At 37.6% G+C, this 14,906-nt stretch overlaps 2 protein-coding genes across 2 annotated transcripts; one reads left to right on the top strand and one right to left on the bottom strand.

Annotated features, from left to right (window-relative positions):
• The first annotated feature begins 432 nt into the window (after positions 1–432).
• LOC137738832 (aconitate hydratase, cytoplasmic) lies at positions 433–7,349 on the top strand. Its single transcript, XM_068478305.2, has 20 exons — positions 433–1,077; positions 1,504–1,608; positions 1,701–1,861; positions 1,965–2,057; positions 2,278–2,463; positions 2,592–2,753; positions 2,903–3,047; positions 3,141–3,283; positions 3,360–3,416; positions 3,517–3,596; positions 3,679–3,754; positions 3,965–4,150; positions 4,288–4,355; positions 4,436–4,554; positions 4,727–4,848; positions 5,554–5,652; positions 5,731–6,210; positions 6,310–6,408; positions 6,500–6,742; positions 6,924–7,349. Exons 1-20 carry the CDS (start codon positions 786–788, stop codon positions 6,990–6,992), a joined length of 2,985 nt encoding a protein of 994 aa, XP_068334406.2. The 5' UTR covers positions 433–785; the 3' UTR covers positions 6,993–7,349.
• A 2,215-nt stretch (positions 7,350–9,564) lies between these two features.
• Positions 9,565–10,002, bottom strand: LOC137740418 (uncharacterized). Its single transcript, XM_068480292.2, has one exon. It carries the CDS (start codon positions 10,000–10,002, stop codon positions 9,565–9,567), a length of 438 nt encoding a protein of 145 aa, XP_068336393.2.
• Positions 10,003–14,906: the final 4,904 nt, after the last annotated feature.

The following is a 14,906-nucleotide window of genomic DNA, read 5'->3' as shown; positions in this document are numbered from 1 at the left end:
TGCAATGATCAGTTTATACCATCGAATTGTTCATCTAATTAAGATGAATGCAATAAAAGGGGAAAAACTCCGATGAAAACTGACAAACCATCCTCACTGAGATAGCGCATGTATGCGTGGAATGTTGTACTTACATAAGGGGAATGATACCTACATATCATGACATATGCTCGTTTGTGAGAGTATCTAACTATTTACCGGGTCAGATTGCCTTTACGGAAGGTGATGAAACTATGGCTGAATTTTAAGTAAAACACATACTACCATAAAAATAAATTAAAATACACAACAATACATGATTCACTTGATACACTTTGTCAATCCTCTATACATAAAAAAATCACATTTAACTGTTGATACATATGAAAACATTCCACGTTGCGTGAGTGGACAACGGTGCTTATTTCTAGAGTACGTAATTACAAATTGAACATTAGTTTTCGGGTCAAACAATTAGGAAATAGACAAAGAAGTTATGTGGAAATACTTGATTGGACATTGTCCTATTAATGCTCCTTCCACCTCCCCTCACCTCATAGAACCCTCTCTCTCTCTCTCTGAGGCTCAGCCCAGCCAGTCTACTTCTAGAAGCGCGGCACGCAGCCCTAGACCCCATTCGCTCTCCACACGCCTCTTCCTCCTCCGCTCCCTTCCATAACTCCTCTGTCTTTGTCTCTCTCTCTCTCTCTCTCTCCCTCCTCAATCATCACACACACACACTCTCTCTCTCTAATCAAATCCTTATCCGCTGTCATCGTTTTGTCTATGATTGCGTGATCGTCGTCATGTATATGAACACAGCGTCCTGCTCTGCCCCCTCCCTCCTCAGAGCTTCTAGGGCTCGATTTTTCTCGTCCTCCTCCTCGGCCGTCTCCAGAACCTTCGTTTCTTCGCCCATCAGGCCGTCGCACCACCACTTCGCCTCCCTTCGCTTTCTCAGCTCCTCCTCCGCCGCTCGCTCCTTCCCTCGCTGGAGCCACGGCGGTGTCCATTGGCGCTCCCCCTACACGCTTCGCTCTCAGATCAGAGCCGTCGCTCCCGTCATCGAACAGTTCCAGCGCAAGATCGCTTCCATGGGTACGGGTCTCCTCTCATTCCGGAGTTCTCGGGGTTTCTATTTTCGGATTGTTCATCGAGTTTGTATTTTTTATCTGAATCGTTATTGTTTTGTGGTTGTTTTTGAAAATCTGGATTGGTTTTGGTGTTTTTGAAGCTTCTGCAGCTCAGCTGCTATTGCTTTGTAGTTGCGAAATGAATACTGTTTGGCTGCTGAGAAAATTGAAAAATGACTCGGAAACTCTTTTGAATTCGATCTAATTCTCGTATTTCAATTCATGAAACACTTTTCTTATTGAATGAATGTGACACTGGTGTTGTAGAATCTGAATTTTTAGATAGAAAACTTGAAATTGTGGGCTTTTCTGGTAATTTTATAAATTTATTTATAGAAATTGGTTTTAGAGTCTTAATTTGGGTTCTGATCGTTCATCTATGTGGTTTCAGCTTCCGAAAATCCTTTCAAGGCAAACTTGACCAGTCTTCCCAAGCCCGGAGGCGGCGAGTTTGGCAAATTCTACAGCCTTCCTTCTCTGAACGACCCAAGGATTGGTAACTTTCTAACACTCAGTTATCTGAATACTATTTTCCGGTTTCGTGTAATTGTACGATTATTTATATCCTCTTGTGCGTATGTGTAACAGATAAGTTGCCCTACTCTATCAGAATCCTTCTGGAATCTGCTATCCGTAATTGCGATGGCTTCCAAGTCAAGAAGGAGGATGTTGAGAAAATTATTGATTGGGAAAAGAGTGCCCCAAAGCAAGTCGAAATTCCTTTCAAGCCCGCTCGTGTGCTCTTGCAGGTAATTCGGGAGTATCATTTACCCTTTGTAGTATATATAGAAGACAAAGTTATTGAGTATGTTTTTTTTTCTTTTTCCAAAGCTTATATGACTTTGTTTCCAGGACTTTACTGGAGTTCCAGCTGTGGTCGACCTTGCTTGCATGCGTGATGCTATGAACAATCTTGGGAGTGATTCTAAGAAGATCAATCCTTTGGTATGTGGAGTTCTTAACTTCTTATTATGTGCATTCTGTCTTGTTATTTCAGTTACCGTGCCAGGGATTTGGTATCAGCACTTTCGATCATAACTCAATTGTTAACTTGTAATTGCAAATTTAGTGTATTTTTTGTGCCCCTTTCAGATATTGGACTCACTGTATTCGCTGCTACATTTATTTTAGTATGTATGTTTAAACAAAATTCTGCATCATGCAGGTTCCTGTAGATCTTGTTATTGATCATTCAGTTCAAGTTGACGTTGCAAGATCAGCAAATGCAGTGCAGGCCAATATGGATCTTGAATTCCAGAGAAACAAGGAGAGATTTGCTTTCCTTAAATGGGGTTCGACTGCTTTCCATAATATGCTTGTTGTTCCACCGGGTTCTGGCATTGTTCATCAGGTAAGGACTAAATAGTATGTTTTTTGTCATTTACTAGCTATATTTACTTATGTAACCTTTGTGTCTCTGTAGAAATTTTTAATTCTCATGGATTTGGTTTAAAATTAGTGGACATGTTGTAATTTCAGGTTAATCTTGAATATCTTGGACGGGTTGTTTTCAACAATGATGGCTTACTCTACCCTGATAGTGTGGTTGGAACTGATTCCCATACAACCATGATTGACGGGTTAGGAGTTGCTGGATGGGGAGTTGGAGGTATTGAAGCTGAAGCTACTATGCTTGGCCAGGTAATGTGAAGTCTTGAAAATTACATAAGGAGCTGAGAAGGCATTTTTAATGTGATTGTTTAATACACCTTGATGCACACTTGCATCGTTGCATGCTAATAGTTTAGACTCGCATTTTATTCTAATGCAATATTCTTTGAAATTGACAGCCAATGAGCATGGTGTTGCCTGGTGTTGTCGGGTTCAAGTTATCTGGAAAGTTAAACAATGGTGTTACTGCTACTGACTTGGTTTTGACTGTCACGCAAATACTGAGGAAGCATGGAGTTGTTGGAAAATTTGTTGAATTCTATGGTAAGATGATTCCGATTATGTGTAATTTTAAGTAATAATTGCATTTGTTATGTGCTGGCTATATAATGGGTTCGTGTTTGTATGTGTCTGCAGGGGATGGTATGGGTGAACTATCATTGGCTGACAGGGCCACTATTGCCAATATGTCCCCTGAGTATGGTGCAACCATGGGTTTCTTCCCTGTTGATCATGTTACTTTACAGTATCTCAAATTAACTGGCAGAAATGACGAGACTGTGAGTGCTTTACTGAATAATTAGTTTCGTAAGTAGTATTCTTTTAAAGATGTGTGACCTCTTCATTAATTTACAGGTGTCAATGATTGAAAGTTATCTGCGGGCTAATAAATTGTTCGTTGACTATAATGAGGTAAGAGCTCCTTAGTATTTTAGTTTTTCTTTAATTATCTGAATCAACCTTTCAAACTTTGTGTGAGATGCATCTGTTGACTAACATTTCTTTATTTCAGCCTCAATCTGAAAGGGTATACTCATCTTACCTAGAATTGAACCTTTCAGAAGTCGAGCCGTGTGTCTCAGGACCCAAGAGGTTATTATCATTCAATTTGTAATTTGCAGTCATTGTTTTTTGTTTTGGGTATATTCATCTATACCTGGTATTCTTGGCGCAGACCTCATGACCGTGTGACTTTGAAAGACATGAAATCTGATTGGCATGCTTGTCTTGATAGCAAGGTTGGGTTCAAGGTAAGTCATTATCCTCAAGTGTTTCCTTAAATTTTCTGAATGTTCTTTTTCATTTGGAAAACGAACTTGCCATATTTGCTGATCCATAATGGACTTGAGTAAAGACTATTTGTTAGATACTCTGTTTTTATTTTATTTATTTGAGATAATGCTGCAGTTGCAATTCTGTTTGTTGTGTGCCATCCTTCCTAAAATTCTTGCTGAATGTAGGGATTTGCTATACCAAAAGAGGTGCAAAACAAAGTGGTGAAGTTTCAATTCGAGGGACAGCCAGCAGAGCTTAAGCATGGTAGTGTTGTGATTGCTGCAATCACAAGTTGCACAAATACATCAAACCCAAGTGTCATGCTTGGGGCTGCTCTCGTTGCAAAGAAGGCTAGTGAACTTGGTCTACAGGTGAGGCAATCTTGTAGTTCTCATCAACAATTGACCATTTTTTCCCTTTCTTTTCTTTCTTTTGTTTGCAATATAAATTGTTCAAGATAACTCTTTTTGTATATGTATAATCGAATGTTGATTTGCCGGTGACTCAGGTCAAGCCATGGGTGAAAACAAGTCTTGCCCCAGGTTCTGGAGTAGTTACAAAATATTTACTAAACAGGTAGTTTTCTGTTTTCAGAGAATCAAAGTTATTAAAACTAGATACAAACTGTTTATTGAATGTTAATATGTTTGATGCAGTGGATTGCAAAAGTATTTTGATCAACAAGGTTTCCATATTGTTGGATATGGGTGCACAACATGCATTGGGAATTCAGGGGATTTGCATGAAAGTGTTGCTTCTGCTATATCAGAAAATGGTAATGTTGAAGTATTATTGTTTATTTTTTCCTAAAGGTTATATAATTTGAAAAACTCAAGCAGATTTACATGTTACATGAATTAGTTTCTTCACAAGAACTCAAGTCTCATTTAATGAGTTTCTACTCTAGCTCTAGCATGTGGATCTGAAATCCTATCCTTCTGCTGCAGACATTGTAGCAGCTGCTGTGCTCTCTGGAAACAGGAATTTTGAGGGCCGTGTTCATCCATTAACAAGAGCTAATTACCTTGCCTCTCCTCCTTTAGTGGTTGCTTATGCCCTTGCTGGAACGGTATGTCATGCTTGCCTAGGGTGCAGTGTGTTTGTTTTTTCATGTTCATGGCTTTATGTTTTTGCTTATGCGATTCAACTTCATCTATGGACAATAGTTAACCACCTAAATTTGTTTTCCTTGCTTCATCTCCTTTATTTGTTTATTCCTTGTATTTACTTTGTTATAGAGATGGATTATTATTTGATGGCGGGGCCTTTGTGTTCCTGTTATGTGTGCTTGTGCACTCTAATGATTATAGGATTTTGCCTCACAAGAAATAATACATTTTTTTTATTCTGAAGAATAGGGAAGAAAGATTTTATTTACATTTCTTGTGAACATCACTGTATTCTGTGGTCTTGAGGAAAATAGTCTCTGAAACCCTGTCATTCGGAACTCTTATCAGATTTATAGTCTCTAAAAGTAAAAATATAATATTAGATTACTTGGGATTTCCCTTGTTCCCTAATCCATGAATCACTTGCTTGCTGGCATGTTTACGGATTTCTTAACAAGAAAATTGATTAATAAGACATTGTTGGATGTTGAAGCATTATTAAATAGTATTTACTGCATGTTCTCTTTATCCCACCTTCATTTACTACTATTATAATGCCTTTTATGCTGCGTGAATTTTAATTATGTATTTAGTTATTCTGCCAGCAGTCATCCATCATATGAACCGATCATCGACACGAGTGAACCTTAAATTTCATTTTCCAGGTTGACATTGACTTTGATAAGGAGCCAATTGGAACAGGGAAGGATGGTAAGAGCGTCTATTTCAGGGACATTTGGCCGTCCACAGAGGAGATTGCCGAGGTAAATTAGAATTTTGGATTTCTTGCAAAACTCTAGCAGTATACAAAATCAATTCATGACTGTATGTATTGTTTGTAGGTAGTGCAATCCAGTGTTTTGCCAGATATGTTCAAGAGCACTTACGAGTCAATTACGAAGGGCAACCCCATGTGGAATCAGCTATCAGTTCCTGAATCCAAACTGTACTCATGGGACCCTAATTCAACCTACATTCATGAGCCCCCATACTTTAAGGGAATGACAATGGATCCTCCTGGTGCTCATGGAGTGAAGGATGCGTACTGCTTGTTGAATTTTGGTGACAGTATTACAACAGATCACATCTCCCCAGCGGGAAGCATCAACAAGGATAGTCCTGCAGCCAAGTACCTTCTTGAGCGTGGGGTGGATCGCAAAGACTTCAATTCTTATGGAAGTCGTCGTGGCAATGATGAAGTTATGGCAAGGGGAACTTTTGCCAATATCCGCCTTGTTAACAAGCTTTTGAATGGGGAAGTAGGTCCAAAAACAGTTCACATTCCTTCCGGGGAGAAGCTCTTTGTCTTTGATGCAGCAACTGTGAGTTACCACCGAATATTTGCACAAATTTCTATCTTTTGTTAACTACAGAAAACTATTCACTAAATCTTGTCAATCAATGTTCTGTTTCTATTTCAGAGATACAAGGCTGATGGGCATGATACTATTGTGATAGCTGGAGCCGAGTATGGAAGTGGAAGCTCTAGGGATTGGGCCGCCAAGGGCCCAATGCTATTGGTGAGTTAATTTACACCGCCATTTGAATGAGTTTGCAAGTTTTCGTTATGGTATCTTAATCTTTGGTTGACTAACTTTTGCCATGCAACAGGGCGTTAAAGCAGTGATTGCTAAAAGTTTCGAGAGAATCCATCGCAGTAATTTGGTTGGAATGGGTATCATTCCTCTTTGCTTCAAGGCCGGTGAGGATGCAGACACGCTAGGATTGACTGGTCACGAACGTTATACCATTGACCTCCCTAGCAACATTAGTGAGATTAAACCTGGCCAAGATGTGACTGTCACAACGGACAATGGAAAATCTTTCACCTGCACTGTTCGCTTCGACACTGAGGTACTTGCTACTTTCATCATCCGTGTATTATATTGCTTTTGTCTAATTTCCGTTTAATTCTAAAACTAAGTAATGTTCGGTGATAATACTGTTCGGTAACACTACTACGTTTTCGTGAGCATGAGCTCGTCATTAAAGATCTCTTCTAGGTTGCTCATTTGTGATTTGGTTGCACTTGCAGGTGGAATTGGAATACTTCAACCACGGAGGCATTCTTCAATACGTTATCAGGAACCTAAGCAAGCAGTAATTGAATCGTGTTGTTCCGAGGACTTGTTATCCATCTCACCGGAAGCGTTTTCAATTGAATGTGAGGAAGAAAATAAAGACCCTAAAATTATAGGAAAAGATCCCTTTTCGCGGGATGGAGGCCATTTTTGGTTATTCATTTTAACACTGCCCAGGTTGTGTAGGCTTGTTGGTTTGTCGGTCTTTCGACAGGGTTAAAAATATAGTTTCGAGCAGTAGAATAATTTTCCGGTTCCGATTGTTTGCTTGTTCTAAAGCATTTAAATATGTACCTTGGGTTTTCAAGGGCACCAAGATTATAGGCAGTGTTGTGCCTTTGAACACGATAAACGGCTAATGTGATATTTTGTTCATGGTACATGATGAATCTAACTCCTCCTCCTCAAACCCCACCCAATTATGATAACGAATTATTGCTCGATTTTCATCAAATGTGAATTTGAACACATTATTATTAGTTTATTATGAGGTTTAGTCTAATTTTTCACTCCTTTACTGTGAATAATATTGTTTGTTTGTTTAAGGAAAAAAAAACAGCTTGAAGAATGCAGAGATTTATGGTGACTCGCTTTTTGATTTGATATTAACGGGAAGGAAAATAAATGAATACGTTGTTAATCTTGATTATTGATTTCAAGTATAAGGGTGAGTAGTCTAAGAATCATCGATTACTATGCGACCGAGAAATGTGACAAAGAGAACGGAATTTTTGAGAAGTGTATGATACTGTAATATTGTTACGCGTTATAACACGAGAAGAACACCATACAATAATTTATTAGATATTTCATCATGTTTTCAATCCACTGGTTCAACTTTTTGAGTATTTTTAGGCACCGGTTGCACAATTGGATTAAATTTAAACAGTTTAAAACTAGTGACCGATGATTATTGAATTTGATTTAACGACTTAAAAGACGTTGGTACTGATGACAAATTGTGATTAATTCACTGAATTCATCCAATTATTTTACGGTTAACATGACTATAAGTGTAAACGATGAGTGACTCGTGTCGTCTTGAAGGATTCGAAAAGAAAGGATTTAGTGTAGACGATAGACGAAAGGAAAGAGCACAATCTTGCCCAAATCCATGCCAGAATACGCATCAAATATGCTGTGTGACAATTTGTCAATCAGCCAAAAACCCAACAGATGCCTAATGGCAAAGCACCCCATATGCTGTGTGGGTCGATTTGTCAATTAGCCATACCCAATATTTATTTAAATACCTTGATATTAGATTATTAAATTTGATTGTTATTTATGTCTTACTTTTCTTTTTCCTTTTGATACAATAATTTTAAAGGAGAGAGATTGCTTGTAATTAAATATCAAACTCATTATTTATGAGAATTGAACTTGAAATCTTATACTTGACTATCCATTTATTATTGTTTTATGTTGCTCCTCACGAACTCTCTAGGTAGGATCGATTACAACCTTGTTATCGGAGGCAATGCATGCATTCTTCTAAATCTAAACTTAAACACTACACTCTAATTTTTTTTTTTTTTTTTATTAGGAGCGATACTCCAATTTATTTTGAAGACCTATTTGTTGATTTGTTCTTTGAATTTGTATAGAGCTGTCAATTTTCTCATGAACTTTAATTTTAGCCAATTACATCCCCTAAACTTTTATAAATAGCCAATTTCCCCCTAGTATTAAATTTTGAAAATTTTCATTCAATTTTTCATCAATCTTGGTCATGCGGACAATACATGACAACTATATATTGTCAAAAAGGTAAGTTTGTTTTGGAAAATTGGGTGCAAAGCCAATAATTTTCAGCTTGTAATTGGACTCCCATAACTAATTCAAACAAAAAGTGTACGGAGTTAGCTAGTGGAAGAGAACAAGACGAAGAAAAAAGCAATCCGTTGTCCGTATTAGGGATAAAATTACTTATTGCCCTCAAACATTTGCCATGTTACCAAAATGGATAAAAATTTGAATGAAAAATTCCAAGATCTAACATCAGAAGGGAAATTGGCTAATTGTAAATGTTCAGAGGATAATCGGCTAAAATTAAAATTTATGAGGGAAACTAGTAACTCCTTACAAGTTCTGGGAGGAAATTGACAAATACCTCTAGTTTAAATTATAAGGTGGGGGCATCGAACTTGGTGCAGAGCCAACTGGATTAAATTCAAATCTGTAACTACCATAATCTTTCAAAAGTTCCAAAAATTAATGGCCTAACTGTCTTGAACAATAATTTGGTTGCAGTTGCAACTTAAAGCAGAAATGAATTAGTAATTTATTCGACGGTTGAACGATCACCTACTTTTCTGATTTGCGCCTTTAACTTATATATGCAACATAAAACTAGAAACCCAAGTAATTATCGTGAACAAGTAAACCACAAATTTTGGCTTTTGATGGCGAACATATAATGAATCAACTGAACAAATTTGCAGACTTGAAGTTAGTACTAACTCAACAAACAGTAGTACAATGATGGTATGGTGATTAAATACTAACCCAATAGATAGATATATATAGATACAATTAGTGTGTGTGTATATATATATATATATATATATATATATATATATTTACACACAGATATCAATGTTGATCCTCTGGAATGCTCTCTAAAGTTGGCCTCCAGCAACTACTACTGCTTATGCTTTCATCATCACTACTTGTTCCATTAATTTCAGACACCCTAGTTCCTCTGGATTTGACAGCATTCAACAATTCCTCCAAAGATGAGTGGTTTGAATCTTTCTTATAATTCAGCAGCTGTTTCAGCTCCTCCTGTGTGACAACCAGTCTAATCCTCACAGCCCCACCAGTTTTAGAATCACCACCATCAACTCTTTTACCACTGTTTTGATGATCTTCTTGTAAATTAAACCTCACAGACTTCTTCTCCTGCTTCATATTCGACGGCACTGGCATTGCTGTTTTTCTGGCTTCTAGGGTTTCTGCTTCTTTTGCTGCCTCATGCTTCTCATAATCTTGTGATGCAATCTTGTTATTATTTCTCAAACAATTTCCCATAGCTGAGATTTTCTAGAAAAAATGGAGTATTACTTGAGAGAGAGAGAGAGAGAGAGAGAGAGAAGGGGGGGGGGGGAGAGAGACGTGGTAGGGGTTATAAAAAAGTGTTTGCATTAGTATATATAGATGGAGAACCGGAGAAGGGCGAAACAAAAGCACATGAGGTTGCGTTCGTTGCGCCGAATATTTTGAAGGAAAAAGTGGGATTAACATTTAATTATTGCTTGAGAACAACACTACATTTCCTCACATAAATTAATTAAGCGATTCTCGATTTCTTATATTTCTAGTATTGTGAAAAATATTCTACCATACTGCGGCATATGTGATTGTTTTATGTGATTAGCGTAATCGTTTATTAACTGAGTTTTTTATTTCTAGTTCTGGTCAACCAGAAACACAATTCAAAAGTATCTGCATTAATATAATGGTCTTTCTATTCGACTAAGATTCCTTTCGATCCGTCCAATATATATGCATACGTGTTTGGCTTAAACTTAGATAAATTAATACTAAGTATAGTTTAATTAATTAAGTTCCCCTAAATCACTGCCAAATACAAGGTACAGCCACCGTAGATGACAGCAGATGATACTTAATTAAAATTTGTTGTTAATGGTAGGTTTTATTTCTACATATGTGCTGGATTCTATGCAATTTACATACTCCCAATAGAGGGTATCAATCAGAATTAAGTACGTGACGAAGTTGGTACAATCCAGCTCCGATCATTTCTGTTCTATTCCTAATCCTATTATCTAGCTAGCTACTTATTTGGATGACGATGAGATGATCTGATAAACGATTAATCGTACGAACCGATAGTACTCAATTCGCACGTAAAATATTCATATTCCATCATGATCCAATTACCAGTAAGTGACCCCAATTATAAGAGAAGGATTAATATGGCAGCGTACACTGTTGCGATGACTTTTCGTGCCAATAATTCAACAACACGTGTAAATTTATTCATTTAGTAGGATTTTGAGTTATTCGTCCAGCACACCATGACGATAGTATATTTTTATCAAGAAGTTGTTCTCTAATTATAGATGCAAGCTACATAGATAGGCTTCACCAAATTTTAACTACCTTTTATATTACAATATTAAGCATACATAGATGTAGGAACCGTCGACATTTATAAGTTGATCGATCATATAACGAATTAAAGTGTCATATGAGCTCATGCCATCAGCTAGAACAGTACTTTTGTATATTTGCGTTTTATGATGAACTGGTTTTTGCTTATAGGACTATTATACTGATGACGCGCGGAGAACAGACTTGATGGAATTGTTGCTTGGACAGATCATACTCCTAAAACAACAGGTATAAGATGCTTTAGTTATCATATTATAATTAGGTGTGCGCTTCAAATTCACAGTAAAACAACTTAAATATTTATCTGACAATATGAGTCTGGTATAATATTACTCAGTCTGTGATGTTTGGTATTTAAACTAGTAAATACATAGGTTTCGACGCATTGGATTTATAGATATCATCAATAGATGGTGAGGATTTACAATTTGACATCATCAAAATTGATGTAGCTAACAACAAAAGTTTGACAAGTGAACATTTTTTGATTATCAACAAGTAAAATACAAGTCAAAGCAGCAATTAGTAACATACACGTGTCTGCAAACTAATGTGTTGGACACCTATATCACGTAATTGGTTGTAAAGGGTGGTCGGGTGGGGTTCACCGCATGTGATGGAGATGCTCTGCATGGTGAGGTGGGTTCACTGCATATCATGTGAATTCTGAGCACCGATATTTTCAACTTCATTCTCTGCATTGCATTGCGTATACCACGATTTCAGGGGGGTCGTTGAAATTAAACTTGAATTATGTATTTACACAGACACACACACATATGAGAGGGTTTTACGCGTTGAAAGTGTCTTTAGAAACATATCTCACATGGATCAGATATTTATGTTCATTGTTTTATTGATTTCTTTACGAAATATTGGATCCCTGTTACGCGTATGCACATGTGGATGGTGGTTTCAACTTTCCTATTCATATTGTTATCATACATGATATATAATGGGAGACAACTACCTTTCACAAGGGCACAAAGCCCCAAATTTGGAAGGATCATGGACTGTGGGTTGAGCTATGTGACATTGACTCTCTTGGTTCACATTTTATTACCAAGTATTCTAGCACCGAAAAGTTTAGGGTTTCAGGTGTGAGTGTGAAATCCAACAACAACAAAAAAAGGTGTAAGGGTAAATATGCTCATAAACAAGTAATTAGTTATAACTTAAATTCATTTAACCATTATTGTAGGATCCCGAGTCACTATATCATCTGACATGTGACATGTGACATGTCAAGATAAGTGACAACATCGATGTTTTGACGTTTCATGATACGAGGGTTAGTGTGTCAAAGTGTTAGAAAAATGCATGGTATGACATGCTAACCCTCACATTGTGGCATGCCAAAACATCCATGTCGGCCCTGACATGACAAGTGTCGCAAATTGTCGGCATAATGCGTGTCATAGCACTCCATGCATTCTGTTGACAATTCGCGAGGCTTGTTATGGCGTGCCACGATGCGAGGGTTAGTGTGTCAAGACATGTCATGCCTTGCACTAAGGCGACAACTCGTGAGGCCTGTTATGACATGCATTTTTTTAACAGTTTGCTTACTATTTCGGAATAATGAAAAAAAAAAAAAAAGATCTAGGAGGGAGTAGGCGCTGGGGCCTTTTTTTATTTTATTTAATAAATTAGTACAAAACAGGACACTAGTCATATATGAATGTGTTCATACCGGTAAGAACACGTTCATGAGTAGAGCTGAAAATTTACATGCATTCTTACCGGTAAGAACACGTTCATTATGGAGCTGAATATTTACATGCATTCTTACCGCTAAAAACCTTTGTAAATTTTCAGCTCAATTAGTGAACATGTTCTTATCTGTAAGAACAAGTCATATATAATTGCCTACTATGTTGTAGTAATTTAAAAAAAAAAAAAAAATTTAAGGCTAGAGGGTCTACACTTTCCTAGATCTTTTTTTTTTACATGCATTTTGCCAACACTTTGCCTACCATTTCGGAATTATTTAGAAGTGAGGCTAGTGTCGGGGCTAACAGTGATGTTTTTGCGTGCCATGATATGAGGGTTAGCATGTCAAAGTGTTAGAAAAATGCATGACATGACACGCTAACCCTTGCATAGTGGCACGCCAAAACTTCTTGTTGGCCCCAACATGATAAGCGTTGCAAATTGTTGGCAGAATGCATTTCATCACACGCCATGCATTATGTCAACCATTCGCGAGACTTGTTATGAGGTGCCACGATGCAAGGGTTAGCGTGTCAAGACAAGTCATAGCTACACTGACTGTAAAACCCTGAAAAATTTAAAATATATGATTATGTGGAAATTTTTGTGAAAGTGAAATGCCCTTATTTGGTTAAGGTAATTTTACGAGGACATATTTTATCGTATTTCTTGACATATTTAGAGGACGATTCCACGAGCGCATAGGCGAAAACCGTTTGAGAGTCCGGATTATAATGGTATACTTACGGACATTTGAAGTTGTTTTACTAAACTATAGTTTTAATTTAAGGGGTGTGCTATCCATACACCCCTTTTTACTTCTCACACACCTTTATTAATTTCTATCCGTTGATCTTTTTCAATTCATCCAATCTGACAATTGGAAACTTAAAAGGTGTGAGCGAAGTAAAAAGGGGTGTGTGGATATCACACCCCTTAATTTAATTAAACTCCCACTAAGTGGGAGTGAGAACCAATCAAGGGCTTGGGTTCGGCCCAATCAATTAAAGGGGTTATGGGACCAATCAGATTATGAGAAGGGAGGCAGGAACCAATCATAAAAAAAAAAGAAAAAAAAAAAAGAAGAGGGAAATGAGAGAAGAAGGAGGGGGAAGAACCGAGTCACCCTTCAACCCTCGCCTTTGACCCGTTTCCTCCATAATTTCCAATGGTTTTCCATGAATTAGACCAAGCTACCACTCCCAAACATCATATAGCCCTTCCCTCTTCCTTTTCCACCCCATATTTAGAAGAAAATTGTTGTAAATGGGTGGAGAACCGTCGGTGGGTGCGATGGGTTCGTGCGAGAAATCCCAAAATCCCGAAGCTATTCCCACCAATTACCACCACCATTAGATTCCCCATGAGGCCTTGAATAAAGCCCAAGCCTTGGTTGGGGCAATGGAGCACTAGAGGTGGCAGATCGAGGTCACCCAATTTCTAGCGTTCAGGCAGTTCGTGGCCAAATTCAAGTATTTTCAGGACGAATTAGACCTCGGCCAAGGTATGAAAAATGTTCCTTTCCTTGAGTTGTACATTCCTGCAAAATTTGGTAATTTTTGAAAATAGTTGAAATTTTTCGATGAGTTGGGACGGCTGACCTCCATGCACAGCGGCACATGCGGCGGTGCGTGGCCAGTGAGCCAACGCTACCATTTTATGCGTATTTCAATATACTGAAACCATATTTGATAAGCATTTGGTTTGACTCACTTGTTTGAACCTAGTTAGTGATTGTTAGTCACTTGAATGATTTTTGGAAATGAGTTAGAAATTGAAATTGTGAACTACGAATGGCTTGATCCCTTTGTAGGGTACGTAGGCAGTCTAACAAGAAGGTTAGATGCAGCCATAATAAAATAACTGAGATTTAATATTTTCTTGAAAATTGTCTAAGAAAAGGAATTCGGTGATCATATTCCAAAATAAATTTTGGGCCTATCTTAGTTTTTGCTTCTAAATATAAATTTTCGGGTCGTTACACTAACACTCACATCCTGACACGCCATCATTTTACCAACACTTTGCCTACTATTTCGGAATAATTTAATACATGTCACGACATCCTAATCCAATAACATTCC

This window comes from Pyrus communis, chromosome 9 (assembly GCF_041283825.1).
Source record: "Pyrus communis isolate YQ-2024b chromosome 9, ASM4128382v1, whole genome shotgun sequence".
NCBI lineage: Eukaryota > Viridiplantae > Streptophyta > Magnoliopsida > Rosales > Rosaceae > Pyrus > Pyrus communis.
This window is presented reverse-complemented; position numbering and strand designations above follow the sequence as displayed.

Bases quoted from the DNA above. Each gene is read 5' to 3' on its own strand.
- LOC137738832 (XM_068478305.2), top strand. From the start codon at position 786: ATGTATATGAACACAGCGTCCTGCTCTGCCCCCTCCCTCCTCAGAGCT. The intron at 2,464-2,591 runs GTAAGGACTAAA...TTGTAATTTCAG, and splicing joins GTTCTGGCATTGTTCATCAG to GTTAATCTTGAATATCTTGG. The intron at 4,849-5,553 runs GTATGTCATGCT...TTCATTTTCCAG, and splicing joins CTTATGCCCTTGCTGGAACG to GTTGACATTGACTTTGATAA.
- LOC137740418 (XM_068480292.2), bottom strand. From the start codon at position 10,002: ATGGGAAATTGTTTGAGAAATAATAACAAGATTGCATCACAAGATTAT.